At 52.2% G+C, this 18,670-nt stretch overlaps 1 protein-coding gene across 1 annotated transcript in view; it reads left to right on the top strand.

Moving 5' to 3' along the window:
- The window catches only part of KCNK13 (potassium two pore domain channel subfamily K member 13), a 106,144-nt gene that overhangs the window by 5,963 nt on the left and 81,511 nt on the right, over nucleotides 1-18,670 (top strand). Inside the window, exon 3 of the mRNA XM_030885008.2 lies at nucleotides 37-325. Coding sequence (XP_030740868.1) covers nucleotides 37-325 — 289 coding nt within the window. The remainder of the gene's footprint in view (nucleotides 1-36; nucleotides 326-18,670) is intronic.

Here is an 18,670-nt window from a genome sequence, read left to right as displayed (position 1 = left end):
CTCTACGAGGAAGCCACCGCGGCCGGCGTCCGCGAGGACAACGCGCGCTTCCTGCTCCTGGCCGCGCTCATCGTGCTCTACCTGCTGGGCGGCGCCGCCGTCTTCTCGGCGCTGGAACTGGCGCACGAGCGGCAGGCCAAGCAGCGCTGGGAGGGGCGCCTGGCCAACTTCAGCCGCCGCCACAACCTGAGCCGCGACGAGCTGCGCGGCTTCCTCCGCCTCTACGAGGAAGCCACCGCGGCCGGCGTCCGCGTGGACAGCGCCCGCCCGCGCTGGGACTTCACCGGCGCCTTCTACTTCGTGGGCACCGTGGTGTCCACCATAGGTAAGTGAGCCGCGGCGCGGGAGCCTCGCCCGCGGCGTCGCCCATGGTGGAAAAACACCTGGGAGCTGCTGCCTCCTCAACAGGTGGGGCCGCCTCCGGGCTGCTGCGAGTGCGATCGCTGGGCCTGGGGCACCGGCATCACTCTGGGGCCTGTTGGAAAGGTAGGGCCCCTGGCCTCTCCCCAGACCACGGGAATGGAATCTGCACTTTCACCGAATCCCCAGGAGGTGTGCGTCCCTGGGAGAAGCCAAGGGTCCACCCACTCAGCAGCTACCCAATCGGTTAACGGTTTGCCTCCACTCACCGTGGGGCGGTGGCGGGGTGGGACTGGGGTGCTGGCCAGCCACTGCTGAGGAATTGGGCCCAGCTCTACCCTGACGCCGGTGAGATTGAGGGCTAGAAGTCGGAGTTGCAGCCAGCAGAGACTTGCAGTCTAGTTAGAAGTCAAGCATTGAGGTTGGGGGGCTTTGGGGGAGAGAATGTTATCAATGAAATCCACGGCCATCAAGTCGCTTCTGCCCCTTAGCCACTTTGCGCACAACAGAACAATACGCTGCCCGGCCCGTGCCACCCACACAGTTGTTCTTCTCTGTGAGCCCCTGGTTACAGCCACCGTGTCAGTCCAGCTCATGAAGGGCCTTCCTCCTTTTTGGCTGCCCTCCTCTCTACCAAGCATGACTTCCTTCTCCAGGGACTGGTCTCTCCTGACAACAAGCCTGCAGTGCGTGAGATGAAGTCTCCCCATCTACTCCTTCCAAGACAGAGCTGGGTGTTCTTGGCGCGGTCGGTCCGTGGGACTTTCGGTATTCTTTGCCAGCACATAGTTCAAACGCATCGGTTTTTCTTTGATCTTCCTTAGTCTGTGTGTAACGTTGACATGCGTAGGAACTGATTGAAAAGACCATGGCGTGGGGCAGGCCCCCCCTCAGTCCTCAAAGTAATCTGCTTGCTTTTCAACCCTGTCACGAGGTCTCGTGCAGCAGATTGACCCAGGGCAGTGCACACATCCTCTGGCCTCCGGCCAGCTGCTTCCATGAGCATTGATTGTGGCCAGGTGAAAGCCCCCCGTCTTCTCTGCATTGACCGTGGCGGGACCCGTCTGTTCCTTAGGTTTTCTGACATGCTAAGTCTTTGCAGGACCGGACAGTTTCATCTTTCTCCCGCAGAAACTGCTGGTGGGTTTGAACAATGGACCTGCTGGTTAACAGCAGCCTACCCCTTAACCCACTGCCCCCCCCCACCCCGGGAAACTTACGCTGCCACATTGGGAGCACTGAGGTATGGGGGTTTGTTTGGATGCCCATGTTATTACTGTAGCGGGCCTGGGTCCTTGACACTCAGCATGATTTAGGATTGAGAGGAAAGTGGTTGCGCTCAGAATGGGAGAGTGGCCTTCAGTGGCTGGTCCGGGGAGGGGGGGCAGGGGTGGGGAGGTAGTGGGAGGAAGGGAAGGAAGGCTCCTTATCTCATCTCAAGGATGAAGGAGGACCTGCATTGCCAGACAAAGGACCGGGGACGATTCTTACAGCCACCAGGAGCAAGGGTGTGTGTGGCGTGGCTATAGCCAGTCATGGCTTTGTTCCCCAGCCAAGGTGAAGAGATGAGTCTTTGCACACATCCCTGAAGACTGACCCCTTCGTGCATAATCAAATGGTGAGGGCCAGGGGAGCCCTAGAGAAATTCAGTGGCAAGAAGAGCATTTGGGAAGATGGTGCCGAGGTGGCGGCTTTGAAAGGGTAGACGGAGCGCCAGAACACCAGGGGCCGAGACAGAGGCTCACAGGGGCCCAGGGTGCAGACACTGGGTGCTGGGCAAGGACGTCCCCCGGGCTTTCTCGAGGAGCCTGCCAACCCTCTAGAGGCTCCCAGGCCCCAGCGAGCTGTGTAGATTGTCTGGGAGGAGGATCGCAGAGCGCAGGGGAGCTGGGCCTTGTCTGATGGACCCCACAGCACTTTCCAAGTCTAGGTGCCCATTCAGCGTCTCCTTGGCTAGTGGGTGGTCAGGGACACACAGACCGCCCCCCCCCCCAGGTGCTTTGCCTTGCACCGGCCAGCTCCCAGGTCCCACCCTGGGCTGGGCATCCTTTCCTCCAGCAGGGGAACTGCAGCATCTCCAGGATAACCAGGTGCGAGCAAAGACTGCTCTCTGGACCAGGGGTCCTCAAACTATGGCCCACGGGCCACAGGCGGCCCACCGAGGACATTTATCCAGCCAGCCAGGTGTCCTGCGTGTCCTGCTTAGCAGCCGACTCGTCCAGTGTGCATAGGAATTTGTTCACAGTTTTTTTTTTAAACTGTAGTCCGGCCCTCCTATGGTCTGAGGGGCAGTGAACTGGCCCCCTGTTTAAAAAGTTTGAGGACCCCTGCTCCAGACCATTCTCCATGAGGCCCACAACAAGGGTTCTCATGGAAGGACAAGGGGTAATACCCCCACCCCCAACACACACACACACACACACACACACACACACACACACACACACACACACACACACACACACACACACACACTTCTCGCCTAAACCCCAGTACTCACTCGATCACTTCATGGGATTCCCTAAATCCCACAAGGCATCATTTTTTCAGAAGACAGTTCTGGGCTTTCCACGGTGGAGGAGCTTGGGGAGGAAGGGGTGGTGATAGCACGCCCCTTGAGTCTGCTGTGCTCATTTTTAGTGGGAGATTGGGGGCCAGCAGGCAGCCCTTGGCACAACCCCCAGACGGGGGAGGAAGGAGCAGAGGATGGGCACAGGCGGGTGGACACTGGTGCAGTCTGGCCCTAGAAAGTCAAGAGCTGGTAGGATACAGGCTTAGGCAATGCGGAAAGCGCAGTGGAGTAGGACGGGGCCCGTGTTGAGTCCTGAGATGGAGCCCCCGGTCTTGCTTCTGCCGCCCGGGCGATCAAGTCTCTCTTTCTGTGTGCCCCAGCCTTCTCCCAGGTGTCCACAGAGTTCAGTAAATTCTGATCCTGCACCCTCCCCACCCCATCCCCCGGGGTCTGCCCCATCGCAGGACAATTGTGTGAGGCAGAGGAGCTGACCTAAGCGAAGGCCCCTGTCTAAGCCTAACCATTCCCTTCTCAGTGGCCTGGTTGGTTTTTCCCCCTCGATGGGGAGTGTTGCAATCACAGCGCTGGCCACTCTTCACCGGCTGAGGTAGGTCTGTGATCTGCTGCGCTCAGCAGGGGATCTCCTTCACCCTTCTCACCACGACGTCCACAGGGCAGGCCTGGGGAGCCCCATTGCATGAAGAAACGAGAGCTTCCTGTGTGTTGCGAAATAAAGTAGGAAGAGGGACAAATAAAAATATCTGTAGCATCATCATCCCAAGTTCACATTGTGGTGTGTTTCTTTCTGCCTTTTCTATCCATATATGTAGTGTGTGTGTGTGTGTGTGTGTGTGTGTGTGTGTGTGTGTGTGTAAGTAAATTGGGACCAGATCCCATAAACAATTTATATAGTACATCTTTATCTTCACATTACATGATGGGAAGGATCCTTGGTGGTGTAATGGGTTATTCATTGGGCTGCTCACCATAAGGTCCACAGTTCAAAACCACCAGCCACTTCTCTGGAGAAAGATGAGGCTCTCTACTCCCATAAAGCATTACCGTCTCATAAACCTACAGAGGCAGTTCTACCCTGTCCTACAGGGTCGCTGTGCGTCGGATCGGCCCGACGGCTATGAGTTTGGGTTGGGTTGGGTTGTCTGGAGGATGACACAAGGGTAGCTTTCTTCTACAGACTCAGTCCATCAGCAGGCCTTCTTTGCAGAGTCAGCCAGGAGGCCGGCAGCCACAAGAAGGTGTCCTGGGAAGTCACCAGAAGATAGAAGTAAAGCGGGAGGCCCAAGGATAAGGCATGCAAACATGTGGTGAGAGATGGGTCCAGGCAGCTGCTAGAGAGAGGCGTTCCCTGTGGTTGGGCTGCAGAAAAAGCCGAGAACTGAGCCGCTGGTTAGGAGGTGCAGGGCACACAGGTAGCAGCAGGAGAAGGGGGATCAAGAGGTCAAGGGGAGCTTGGGCACAACACGAAGCACGAGCTCCCAGTTAGCTCACGGCCGGGCACCGGAGTATTTATACACCCACAGCTGTTGGCCACTGGCTAAGTGCTGCCCTGTCGTTTGGTGTCATTGAAGCCATTCTTGACCCTACACAGTAGAGGTGCCCCACAGGGCTTCATGGCTAGAATCTTTGTGGACAGATTGCTAGGTTTTTGCCCCTGGGGGGCACCCAGATGTGTTTGAACTGCCAACCTTTTGGTTAGCAGATGGGCCCTTAACCCACAGTGCTCCCTGAACAAAAACCACTGCTGTCGAGTCGATGCTGACTCATAAGGACCCTACAGGACAAAGTGGAACTCCCCTGTAGGCTGTAATCTTTGCAGGAGCAGATGGCCACACCCTTCTCTTGAGGAAGGGGGAGATGGGCTTGAACCGATGGCCTTTCGGTTAGCAGGGATGCAGGACTACCAGAGATCCTTCAAATGGCCCCCAGAATCAAAAGGAAACCCCCTGCCCTCTAGTCGATTTCAATTCATAGGGATCCTTTAGGTTTCCTAGGTGAGATCTTTACAGCAGCAGGCTACCCCATCTCCCCCGTGGACAGCTGGTGGGCTACAACTGTGATCTTTCCGTTTGCAACTGAGCACCCCAAGCGCCCTGAAAGCTGATCCCCAAACTAAACCCATTTGCTCCTGGCTCATAGCCCCCCGAGGGACAGGGGAGATCTTCCCCTGTGGGTTTCTGAGACTAGACAGCTGTCTTTTCTGGAGCAGAAAGCCTCGTCTTTCTTCTGTGGAGTGGCGGGTGGGTTTGAACCACTGACTTTGTGGTGAGCAGCACAGTGCTTACCCCACAGCACCACCTGGGCTCCTTCAAGCTGCTCTCGGGGGAGAGACACCCTCAGGACTTCCAACCTGACTCCACGAGCAGTTCGTGGCAACCCTTCCACCCCGGCCGTTGGAAGCCAGGCCGGTGTGTCCAGGAAAGGCCCCAAGGCATGTGGGCAGGGCAGGGCAGGGACAAGGCTGAGTCCTGCTTCCAATGTGGCCACCAGCTTTGTGGCAGACAGTCATGAACCAGATTAGCATCCCGCTCATCAGAAAATGGAAAGCCTGAATCTTCACCCCCACCCCCACCCCACCAAACCCCATCTTCTCAGAGAATTTGGTTGGAGATGTTATCCAGCGGCTGTCTAATTGAGACCTGGGCTTTCAGCGTCAGAGCAGAAGGGACCACACAACTCAGGTTACGTTGGTTTTGAAAGAAACTGCTGATCAGACCTGCTACAGGAAGAAACGGAAACTACCCAGGCAAGTCGCGGAGCAGGCAGCCTGCGATTGATCTGTGGATACCTTTGCTCTCAGGTAGACTTTTGTCAGAGAGCATGGTTCTAAGTTTGCCTTTGTAGGTGGTTGCCATATTGTATCGGTCAGGGTAGGCTGCGGTCACTACCTACCTCCTAAACCGCCACACTTGAACATAATGGAATTAGCTTCTGACTTCCCTGCCCTGGCTCCCCTGAGTTACCTCCGTGACTCAGGCTTCTTGGATTGTAGAGCCACCACCATGTGACACAATTCATTGGCCAAATCAAACCTCATGACCACCCTGAACATTAAGGGGCGAGCATAATACAGTCCTCTTCTGAGTCCAGAAGTGAGTGAGACCAGATATTGGAAATACACCCACTCCTCACTTACCAACATCGTGAGGTCCAAAGACCAGGTCGTTCTGTGAACATCAGCGTGAGCGAAAATGGAGGATGACCACATCATGGCACATCCTCAGATAGCTTCCAGATGACATCATCACACAACTGCCCAATGACATCATGGCATGACCTCCGAGCTTACATCATCACATACTTGTGAAGTTGCCTGGTTGCATACTTGCCAAACCACCGTGAACCATGACCCAGCTAAGCTGGTGATGATCTCTCCCGCCGTTGACTGCCTCCTCACACGGGCTTTCACTGTGAACATGCCAACAAGTCAGGAAGAGCTTCTTTACTGTTCTAACAGCAGTATGGCAGATGGCAAGAGAGTGGATAGGTCCTTCTTTAAGGAGGGTTAGGAGGCATGGTGGTTACACATTGGGCTGCTAGCCACAAGGTCAACAGTTTGAAACCACCAGCAGCTCTACTGGAGGAAAAAGGCTTTCTACTCCTGTCAAGATCTCACCGTCTCAGGGACCCGCGGGGGCAGTTCTACTCTGTTCTGTAGGGTCACTGGGTGGGTTTGGCTTGGTTTTCTGAGGCATAGTCTAGAGCACACACCTTAGAATGGCCCCGGGCAAGGACACTGGACTACCACAGTGCCCCTACTGTGCAGTCTCCCCCTCCTATGTTGGATTTGTGTCCTCCACTCACCTTGGGGCGCTCTCGTGACTAACCCCACCAAGAGGTCACTCCTGTGCTCCATGCTCCTTCTCCCAGACAGCATCCATCTATACCCCACTCTCAGAAGGGCTACTCCCAGATCTCCGACCTTGGCGCAATGGGAGATGACTTGCTCTGGGTGCTAGCTGTTCCCTGGCTGTGACCCGGTGGAGACCGTCTGCACAGCTGAACGAGCTGCTTCCCGGTCCCAGGCCATCGGCAGTTACAAGGCCGCCCCGTTGGTTGCTGCAGCTCTGTGTCAGTCCATCTCCGTGAGAGCATCCCTCACTTTGGCTGGCCCGCTCCCAAACTTGGTGCCCCCTTCTCTTGACTAGTCTTAATGAGGCGTCCAAAGTAAGGGGGTCAGAGTCTCCTCGCCAGGTCTTTCTCCTGTGGAGTGGGTGGCTGGGTTTGAACCACTAACATTTTGGTGAACAGCCAAGCTCTTAGCCTTTGCACCGCCATGTGCATGGTGTGGTACTTTGGTACTGTGTGGTATTGCCAGTAATCTCCTGATAATTAAATGAAAAATAATCTCATCCAAATTAGCCCTGGTGATGGAGTGGGTTATACATTGGGCTGCTAATTGCAAGGTCAGCAGTTTGAAACCAGCAGCTCCTCTGCAGGAGAAAGACGAGGCTTTCTGGAGGCTTTCTGCTCCCATACGGAATACTGCCATACAGTCTCAGACACCCACAGGGGCAGCTCTACCCTGCCCTGTACGGGGGCCGTACAGTGGTCAGAATCGATTCCATGGTACTGACTTTGAGTTTTGAGTCTTATCAATATTCAAGTTGATTCGTTTGAAATATATATTTAAAATACTTAAAGTTCATGCTCGCTCGATCAACTAGCTCATCCCACCTCTGTTTCTCTAGGGGGAGCTGGGTGATGCTGTTTCATGAATATGTCCATGTGTGTGTGTTTGTTAGATCGGCTGCCGGAATGGAAACACGGCGAGTGGTGGCTCCAGAGGAGATGTTTTCACTCATGATTCGGGAGCCCAGAGCCCCCGCCCCTGGGTGAGGCTCAAGGAGGAGGCCCTTCTCTGTCCAGTTCCGCCTCGGGAAGCTGCCAGCCATGCTTGCCATTCCGAAGCAAGTCCACCCATTTGTCTCAGCTGTCTGCCTTCCTCTTCCTGCTGTGTGGGGTCTCGGTCTCATTTCTGCTCGCTTTCGAATTCAGCAGTTTAGGGTCCACCCTGCACCAGCATCGCCTCAATAAGCTAACACACTCAGCGGCGTCTGCCAAGGTATAGGGGCTAAGGTTTCAATACACATATTTTTAGGGGAGCCCAATTCAATTCCGTAACATTGGCGCTTTATAGTTGAAGTATTTACCCTCTTGTCATGTGTATGCCAGCCTCTCCCACCCCCCGTTTTGCCTTCTGCTCAGTGTTGATGCTGTGTTGCTCAGCCTTCCCTGCCGGCCCATAGCGACCCTGTAGGGCAGGGTGGAACCGTCCCTGTGGGTTTCCACGACTGCAGGAAGCCTCGTCTTCCTCCAGCTGGTGCTGTAGAACAGGTGGCCTTGAGGTTAGCATCCCACTGCGAAACCACTGCACCACCAGGCCTCCTGCTTAGCCAGAGACACCTTGTTCATTGCATGCCTGCAGTCTTTTCCTTGCGGCCGCTTAACTTCCTTTTTAGGCTTAGAAATGATTTTCCCTCCAAACATCCCTTACGGGGGCAACTTTTGTCTTGTTCCTGTTCTCCCATCAGCTCTACGCTTCCTGTCACAGCAGTAGTTTTTAAACAGGAACGGTGGTGGGTGGGGGTGAAGATATAGCTACGGGGCCACGTGTGGCCAGGTGCCAGGGACCTGCAGCAAGAGTCGCCGGAGAGAGTTTGTGCAAGGCAGGCCAGGAAGCCGTCTCTCCAGGGAGCCGGCTTCCCAAAAGTCACCTGTTCCAAGAACCCTGGCTTTTGCTAATGATGGGCTTCCTACATGGAAAACATCGCCATCTTGACTTGAACTGTTCGAGCCCAGGGCACAGTGATCACAGTCCAGCATCGGGGCATGCACATGTTCATCTCTTAATATTGTGAAATAGCATGATTTCCTCTTCCACCCTTCCTCCCAACCACAATGCTCTCCATCTTTGCTTCCCATGCGTTTCCCTGCGAAGGAAGAACTACATCCCGTCAGAATGTAAGCCAACTGCACCATGGGCTCCGTAACTACCCTGGCTCACAGCCGCGCAGTGTTTGTTGTTGTCAGGTGCCCTTGAACTGGTTCTGAGCCACAGCGACCCTGTGCCCCACAGAACGCACCACTGCCCTGCCCGGCTCCCTCTTTGCAATGGCTTCTCTGCCTGAGCCCGCCGTTGTAGCCATTGTGTCCATCCATCTCATTGAGGGGCCGTCCTCTTTTTTGGCTGCCCCTCCACTTTACCAAGCACGAGGTTCTTCTCCAGGGACCAGTCTCCCGACATCACATGCACAGTATGTAAGACAAATGCTTGCCATCCTCTCCTTGTAGAGCACTCTGGCCAGGCTTCTTCCAAGACAGGTTGGTTTGTCTACATCATACTTCAAGGGTTTAATATCCCCATTCTCTGATGATCCCCAGCCTTTTCATTGATCATCCCTCCTTGGAAGAGAGGCCCTGTGGTCAGAGTGTAGGTGAGTGTACCTTGGATAGCAGGTGTGGGACGTGAGGGAGCAGTGGGACCTGCTACAGGGTTTCAGATGCTATATTTTAACCAGTGTTGGAAGACGAGACTTTCTACTTCTGGAAAGAATTACAGGCTTGGAAACCCACAGAGACAGTTCTAGCCAGTCCAGTAGGGTGGCTGTAAATCGGCTGGACTCTGTGGCAGTGAGTTTGGGTTGGGTCTCGGTCATGCTGCTCAGCCAGACTGCTGACAGCTTAAGTCAAGAGCCCAAGTCCCAGGGGAAACTCCGATCACCCGTGAGCGCCCTGCCACTGGTTCCTTCCCACTGGAAATGACAAGGACGGAGAGCTCTGGGGGCTGGCTTCACAGGAGCGTGTTGACTTTGCATTTCACTCAAGGGCCTGGTGAGCGGGACCCTGGGTCACCCCCGAAGGTGAACTCAGCACATTAGCCGTTTCAAGGAACGGAAGACTTTTACACTCTCATCACTTTCCCCATTCACATTGCTCCCCACGGGTGTCGTGAGTCGCCCTTGTTTGGGTTTTCCCTTTTGACCCCATTTCTCAGACACGGTCCCATGTGTGTGAGGAAACCACTTGGCTCACCCATCTTCAAAGGGTTTGAGTTGGGAGTTAGAGGTAATTTTATTTTATATTGTTGTGCATAATAAAAAACTATAGGGTAGCTGGCGTCGGTGGTAGAATTTAACTTTCCGCATGGAACATCCACATTCCATTCTGAGCCAACGCAGCCCTTCTGCAGGTACCACTTGTCTGTCTCTGGAGGATGGCAGGCAGCTATGATGCTGAACCAGTTTCAAGGGAGCTTCCAGACTAAGAAGGACTAGGAAGGAGAATCTGGTTGTCGACTTCTGAAAGCTAACCGCTGGAAACCCTGTGTCTCGCAATAGTCTGATTTTCGACTGATCATGGGGATGGCCAGGGCCATCCATTGTACATGGGGTCACTGTCGCCATGAGTTGGGGTGAACTCAACAGCAGCTAACAACCAGAGCAATCATAAACGCTGTAACACTCTGGCTTAAGCACAGCACACACTGTCTACTCTTCTATTACCATGACAACAAGGGGTGTTACCAGGACAGCCGGCACCTGCGCCAAGACTTCTATCTCTAATTCAGAGATGATAATTGATCACAGAGGTCGCATCCTGATTCTGCCTGTTGGCATCTTGGCCCCGAGGTGACTTGTGTCTTGAGTCCCTGCCTGTGTTTACCACCCGATGGAAGTCATGGTCACATTGAGTCAGTCACAGACCAACCAGGAAATGGTTCGCAACCCGTGCTCCAAGCTCAGAGGGCCTCTGGGGTGTCTAAGGAGATACCTCATGGGCTAAGGGGTCCCTTCAAATTCTTACCTGTTCTAATGAGGCAGTTGTTCTTGTTGTTGAGTTCTCTTGACTTGCTTTCAATGCATACTGACCCCGTGTGACAGGAGAGCTGTCCCATTGGGTTGACGAGTTGTAGGAACAGACCTCCCTTGCTCTGTCTCCCAGAACCGCTGGGGTGCGCTCGACTCAGCAACCTCTCGAGTAGCTGTGAGTGCTTGACCATTAGATCATCCGTTCTTGCTAGAGGCATAACTGACCATCACACCACGCCCACTGCAATCCAGTCTATTCTCATTCCTAACAACTCAGCCCCCTACACAGGGTTTGGAAACTGTAAATCTTTATGGGAGCAAATCAGCCTCATTTCCCCCCTTCAGAGCCTGACCCGAAGCACCGCCAGGGGTTTTGTTAACGGTTTGTATACCCAAAAAATATTCATTCCGTCGTGTCACCATTTTATTCCCCACTAGTTGTATTTATATTTTTTCATAGCGTTAAAAGACTCTCAGATAGCCAAATATACTCATTTTGACAGACATGTTGTTTTTCTATAGGTTTTCATAAATTCATGTCCCTTCCGGAGTTGAGATAAATATTCTCATCCGTTCTCTGTGTAGCCCTTAAACTCATCTCAAATGTTATTCAAAAGGCTGCTTTTCAAAATGGTTTTGTGTGGCTGCCTATATAATTATGCTTTGATTTATTTCTAAAATTATCACATCATGATTTGAGAATGCTCATTTTGCAGAATTCTCTTTGTCCTTTCCTGGGTATTTCTTGGTATCCTGGTAGCAGTACATAGCTCAGCTAGTTTTCTCTTTAATGTTACAGCATTTTGGAGCGCTCCAGCCCTACCAAACACAACCCAAATCGCATCGTTCATTGGGTGGTTTGTGCATGTCCATTCAGTGCATGGATTTCACTGCTTATCGAACTCTTATTAAAGAGGATGCTGCCTTGCTTAAGATCAGGAAAGGTGTGTGTCTGGGCTGTATACTTTCCCCAGATTGATTTAATCTGCATGCTGAGCAAATGATCCGAGAAACCGGACCGTGGGAAGAATGTGACATCAAGATTGGAGGTCGATTCATCGACAACCTGTGATGTGCGGATGGCACGGCCTAGTTGTTGAGAGCAAAAAGAACGTGAAGCACTGACTGATGCCGATCAAACAGCAATGTGGGTTACGATTTAGCATAAAGAACAAAACCCCTCACAACGGGCCCTCAGCCACGTCATGATAGGCAGAGAAAAGATGGACGTTGTCAAAGAGTCATTTTATGTGGATCCAGAGTTAATGCCCATGGGAACTGCCGCCGAGAAATCAAAGGGCATATTATTGCCTGGGCAAGTCTGTTCCCGAAGTGAAGGTGTCGCTTGGAGGATTAAGGGGCAGCTAGCTGATCAAAGCCCCGATACTCCGCCACCTCATATACACAGGCACCGGCTGCACAGCAGCGAGTGGTTTGGGGTTTGTATGGGTGGGCCCACTGGAGAACGAATGAGGAAGGCCCAGGAGGAGTGACTGCATCGCAGTAAGGCAGCGGTTCTCCACCTTCCTCATGCCTCGACCCTTCAATACAGGTCCTCCTGTGGTGGTGACCCCCAACCATAAAATTATTTTCATTGCTACTTCATAACTAGTTTTGCCACTGTTATGAATCGTAATGTAAATATCTGATACGAAGGATGTATTTTCATTGTTACAAATTGAGCATAATTAAAGCATAATGAGTGATCACAGAAACAATATGTAATTATAATTCACGAAGTGTCGTTTTACCTCCAATACTGCTGCTTTCAACACAGCACTGCTCTCGACACAGTAGCTGCTCTCTACACATGTGACTGGTCCGCATAAGTACATTATGGCGCCAACCCTGTCACATACGCCAGTATTTGTACGGGGCATATGTGATGGGATTGGCGGATGATGTCTTCAGGCCAGATATGAGTATGTGGGCATATCTGCATGTGGGCGGACCTGCCTGGAGACGGATAGAGGAGCGGTGTCTCGGTTCCTAAGACCATTGGAAATATGTGTTTTCTGATGGTCTTAGGCGACCCCTGTGAAAGGGTCATTCGACCCCCAAAGGGGTCTCGACCCACAGGTTGAGAACCCTGCATTAAGGTATTGTCAAGGGGCTGTCAGAAGAATGAGTACTTCAGTCTTGGAAGAAGAGCAGTCAGCATCCTCCTCAGAAGCAAGGATGGCCAGGCTTTGGCCATGCTTTCAGGAAGGCCTGCTCCCTGGAGAAGAACTTCATGCTTGGCAACGTCGAGGGCCAGTGAAAGGGAGCTAACACTGAGCCAAAGGACCTCAGCAGCAAGTGAGAAGACAGTTTGCAGAAGGGAAGAAAATACGTTCTTAATGAGCTTGCGCAGTTTGTTGTTTCATCACGTGGTGGGCTTTGGCTCGGAGCAGCCTCCCTGTATCTATGTCCCTGTACTCTGAGCCCCTCTACCCGCTGGTGGGCGGGGACTGGCTAGCACGGGCATAGGAGATGACAGGCAAAGCCTGCCCAGCGGTTTCCGTGCCCCCCGGTGCTCTCCGTTGTTAATACAACTTTGTGACTATGTCCACCTTGTTCATAGTTACCTACCACGGTTTGTTCCGTGTTTCCATCAGAAGCTTGTACCGCAGGCGGCATGCTTAAGGAGCCATCAGAGTGGTGTGCTGGTACATGTTTGACAGCCAGCTTTTAAAAACAAAGCAAAACACCAGCCTTGAGTTGGCCAATTTCTGTGGTGTCAATACTTCCACAACGACCGATCTCGGGCCACCAGTGTGAAGTCACTGAGGGTGGACGACAGAACAGAGAAGAAGTGTGCATGGTCGGCTCTCCTAGCTGGGCCAGCCAGCACGAACACCAGTGGTGGGCACCAGTCTATGGGCGAAAAATCGGGATTCATTGTCAGCTTTAAAAAATCAGATTTCCCACCCAAACTTTAGATGTCAGATCATCAAGACATACTGGGACCACCTGCCCCCACGGACCAACCACTCACTGGAGCGGTGTTGTGGCTTTGCTCTTTTGGGAACCCCCTGCACCCTCCAGTCCAATCCCACCCCAGCCTGTCACCCATTATTCATAGCCGCCCTCACTCTTGTTTGATTTCCTGCCTGGCCCTGGTTGGAATTTGAGGTGTGTGTGTGTGTGTGTGTGTGTGTGTGTGTGTGTGTGTGTTTACTTGTTATGGGAAGGTTTACAGAGCAGATCAGCAGTTTTACAGTCAACAATCAGACACGGTCCATTTCGTCTCATCTTTGCATCTCATCTTTGCATCCCCGCGATGCTGCATCGCGGATCCCCCTTCCTCTCTCCGCTTCCTGCTTCCATTCCTCTGCTTTCCCAACGCTCCTGAACGTTTTCCTTGAGTGAATGCTGCCCTTTTGACCTCAGTGGATTGTTCTAGGGTGTGCATAACATGCCCGCTCCCCCTTGTATTACTGTTCCTCTTGTAGACCTTTCTATCAGTGAAGCTAAGAGGCCAGTGAGTTCCAGGCTAGACTTGAAGCGGGGCTGACACCCACAATCTCAGACATTCCACCAGCCTCTATCTGACTTTGCAGCCTGGTCTCTTTTATGATGTTGAGTTTAGTTCCACTTTTTTTCTCATTCTATCCAGAACCTCCTGATGCAATCCTTGCAGAGCGTTGGCACGTGAGCTAACAACCTGCATGCAAACAATCAAGAGATGAAACGAGGCTCTGTATTGGGTGACTCTGCTGCACAGGACCTCTTTAGATGCTGTTAAGCAAGGAGCTTGCTTTGAGGGATAAGGTGCCTCTGACCGAAGCCATGGTCTTTTCACTGGCCTCATCTGCGTGTGAACGCTAGACGTTGAATGAAGAAGATGGAAGAAGAATCGATGCCTTTGAGTTATGGTGCTGGAGAAGAATCTTGAAAGTCCCCTGGACTGGCAAAGGGACCAACAGATCTGTCTTTGAAGAAGTGCGGCCAGAAGGCTCCTTGGAGGTAAGGAGAAGGCTCCTTGGCAAGACTTTGTCTCACATACTTTGGACATGTTGTCAGGAGAGACCAGTCCCTGGAGAAGGACAGCATGTTTTGCAAACTTGTGGGGGCAGCGAAAAGAAGGAAGACCCTCTACGAGATGGACTGACACTCAGACTGCAACAATGGGCTCGGGCACAGGGACGAGGAGGCGCAGTGAGGACAGGGCAGTGTTTCGTTCTGTGGGGCGTGGGGGCGTGATGGGTCAGAACCAACTGGGTGACACCTAACAATAGCAACAACATGCAGACTAAGTCCACCTACCAGCACAAAGGTGGGTGGTTTGAACCCACCCAGAGGTCCCTAAGAAGACGGGCCTGGCGATCTGCTTCTGAAAGGTCCCAGCCTTGGGTGCACGATGGTTCAGTTCTAGTCTGCACATGCAACGTCACCCCGAATCCTAATGGACTTCACCCCAACGAACAGCAACGGCACTTCAATGGCTGCGATTGTGTGTGTGTGTGTGTGTGTGTGTGTGTGTTTATTCCCCTCTACGAGAGACAGGAGAACCAAGCAATCTCATTCTTTGGCTTTTTATCAAAAACTCAAGCATGTCTGAGTCAGGCCCCACATGCCATTCAACTGGATGGTTAAAAGGCTCCTGGTCAGGTCATGGGACAGCCGAGGGAGGACCCCTGATGGGCTGCAGGAAGACTTTATACCTTCTGTTCACACCAAAGCGAGCGGCAACAGGTGTTTCATACATGCGATTGTACCAGAGAAGCCTGCACTCGTGACAGGAAATGGTGAAAAGCATCAAGTTCGGGATAGCAATGAAAAATGGATCAACCCCAGTGCAGTCGGCAGTTGACACGAGGCATCTCAAAGGTCTTGATGTTGATTTTGGATGACTCCCAAAAGGTGTGGGCTGGAAAGACGAGCCTCAGACCTGGAACAGTGGGGCTGCAGACCTGGGGGGCGATTGTGCCACCTCGTCGTGTGTGCGTGTCCAGGGACCCGGAAAGGCTCTTAGACGCTCGAATGCCATGTGCTCGGGCAGGGTGTGGTGCGTCTGCAAATGATGTAGGAATGTGAGCCTGGGGGCCATGCCAACAAGAGAGTCGGAGTTACCAATACCAGGCCGGGGCGGTGGGCAATGGGAAGGAGTTCATCAGAAAAGCACTGGGGTCCAAAGAACTGCATTCGGCATGTGTTGCACACCAACACTGGCAAGAGTGTTGTTATTTTTTTTTTAAGAATGAAAACGTTTCCTTTTGGGAACTGGGGCTTAATTTTTAAAGGGCCTTGGTGGGCGTTAGCCCAGTGGAACCTTCTAGGGATGCCTCTGCAAACCGCCTCTAGCTCTTGGTGTTTGCCTGGGAGGCAGGTAGAAACGCATGGCTCCCTGATGCCCATCTGCTCAGATTCCTCTTTCCAACGGTTTGTTTTAAATGAAGAGAGTGGTGAGTTCTAAACTGGTAACTGTAGTCTATGAAGCCCAGCTCCACTAGAAACTCTCACTTCCATTGAGTTGATGCTGATTCACGGCGACCCTAGGGGACTCGATAAAACTGCCCCTGTGAGTTTCTGAGATTGTGTGTCCTTACAGGAGTAGAAAGCCCCATCATCCTCCCGACAAGTGGCTGCTGGTTTCAAACTGCTGGCCTTGCAGTTAGTAGCTCAGCAGGTAACCACCAACGTTCCAGAGTCCACTAATGCCCCAGTTAACAAGGTAAGCAATATATGGTAAATCAGAAGTCGTGGTGGCATAGTGGTTACTCATTGGACTGCTAACCAAAACATCAGCAGTTAAAAACCACAGCCATCCAGAGGGAGAAAGACGAGGCTTTCTACTCCCATAAAGAATTCCAGTTTTCCTCCCCTTACTATTATGGTTCTTATTTGTTTTACCTCATTCATCAGGTTAGATTTGCATATGTTCACTTGTATATTTAAGATTGTTTGGTACATGAAAGTCAAGATAGATAATCCTTAAGAAACAGTAACAGGAGTAATGGTTCCCTGAGGGTACAGGAAGAGAGGGGGAGGGGAGGGGATAGCATTGATGGATGTATAACCCCACTCAATGGGATCGAACAACAGAATTGTATATGAATGGATATATTGGATTGTGTAAGATATGGCAAAAAAAATTATAGAATTAAAAGGAGAATAGGGTTCCTGGGGGGTGTGGTGGAGGAAGTAGGGGATAAAGGGAGGCTGAGACCCAGGAGTTCAAAAAGAGTGAACATGTTTTAAAACTGGTTGTGGCAGCCACTGCACCACACGGCGTGATGTGATTGAACATGGAATGTTAGGAGATCTGTAAGCGTTTCCAATAAAATGATTGAAAACAAGAGTTCCGGTTTTAGAAGCTCACAAGGGCAGCCATACCCTGCCCCGCAGGGTCACAGGAGTCGGCAGCCACGGGACAGCAGGGAGTTTGGTGTGGAGCATCCGTATGGTGAGGAGTCCTGACACCTGATACAATGGGGCTAAATGGTGAGCACGGAGACCACACACTGTCCGAGGGCATTCATGGGGACGTCCAGAAACTGTACCAGGACGGAAAATAGATTCATTGAGAGCCGATGGCTTGGGCTTGAGGGCATAAGTGGAGTAATGAGGGCGAGATTGCCTGAGGTGATGGCAGTGTTCTGGGTGGTGGTCGCACTGCTCTGGGAGTGGGAGGATGAGGGGGCGGGAAGCATGGCATTTAGACGCTTGGAACAGGTGAATTGTGTGGGATGGAGACTACATCTCAATAAAGCTGTTTTGTGAAAATGAGGGAATAAATAAAACAGGGGTAGGTCCAGAGACTTGCAGGCAGATTCGGGACTGCAGAGGTCACGTGCCGTGGGGGGGGCCTTTGGAAGTCACAGGAGTGATGGTGACCAATGGGCTTCAAGGAGACAAAAGACGAGCTGTGCGTCCTGGGTGTTTTCCGTTCTTTGCCTGTGTTAGACAGTTCGCCAGAGAAACAAAACCAGGACGCTTACGATTTAATAGTTATAGAAAACTCATACCGAGTGACCGTCTCGGAAACCACAGGGGCAGTTCAACCTTGTCCTGCAGGGTCACTATGAGTTGCCATTGACTCGATGGTAGTGACTTTGATAGCTTTCAGACTTTCATCGCTTTGGTTTTTGAGTTTGACAGCTTTGATATCAAACTTTGATAATTTTTGACTTTGATAGCTTTTAGAAGCACCTGCTACTGTGGCCCTGATTTCTCTTCACCTTTAAACAAATCTGAGGAGCCTTGGTGGTGTAGGGGTTTTGAGTTGGCTGCTAATTGCAAGGTCAGCAGTTCAAAACCACCAGTTGCTCCTCAGGAGAAAGACAGGAGTTTCTACACCTATAGAGTTACAGTCTCAGAAACCCACAGGGGCCGTTCCACCTTGACCTAGAGGGTCCCTATGAGTTACCATCAACTTGATGGCAGTGAGTTTGGTTTTAACCAAATCTGGGTCAAGTCAGGAGACTGGCCAGTGTCCGGCGGAAACTGATCCACTCTTGTCTGTCCGGCCTCGATGAAATGGGATGTGCACGTTGCTGACGCTGCCCCACAGAGAGCACCATGGCTCGAGTTTGCGGTTTCCTGTGAGGGTTTCCCACCTAGACAACGTTCCCATTCACTTCCCGAGAGCATCCTGGTCTCTCTCAGGTCTCTAGGATGCGACACCTCCCGTTTCTGCTTTCGGAAAACTCCGGCTCTCCTTCGCCCATGGGTGGAGATTCCCATTCACGGAGCTCTGAAACACTGTATCCCAACTCTTCCTTTGTATTGTGACACCCCCGCCCCCAACTCTTTCTGGATACTTGCGCTGATCCTTGAATTGCCCTCTTCTGTACTTGAAGTAGCTGCTACCACCAACTCAGTTCCAGCTCAGAATAGAATTGTCCTCCTTGGGATTTTCAGTTTCCAACTTTGGGGAAGTGGATTGTCAGGGTTTCCCAGGCACCTCAGTGTAGACTGGAACCACAGACCATGTCATTGGCTGAACATGGTACAGGTGGACTCCTTACGGCTGCCGGAGCTGCTA

This window comes from Echinops telfairi, unplaced genomic scaffold (assembly GCF_000313985.2).
Source record: "Echinops telfairi isolate 266 unplaced genomic scaffold, ASM31398v2 ScPeMD7_18;HRSCAF=68, whole genome shotgun sequence".
Lineage (NCBI taxonomy): Eukaryota > Metazoa > Chordata > Mammalia > Afrosoricida > Tenrecidae > Echinops > Echinops telfairi.
This window is presented reverse-complemented; position numbering and strand designations above follow the sequence as displayed.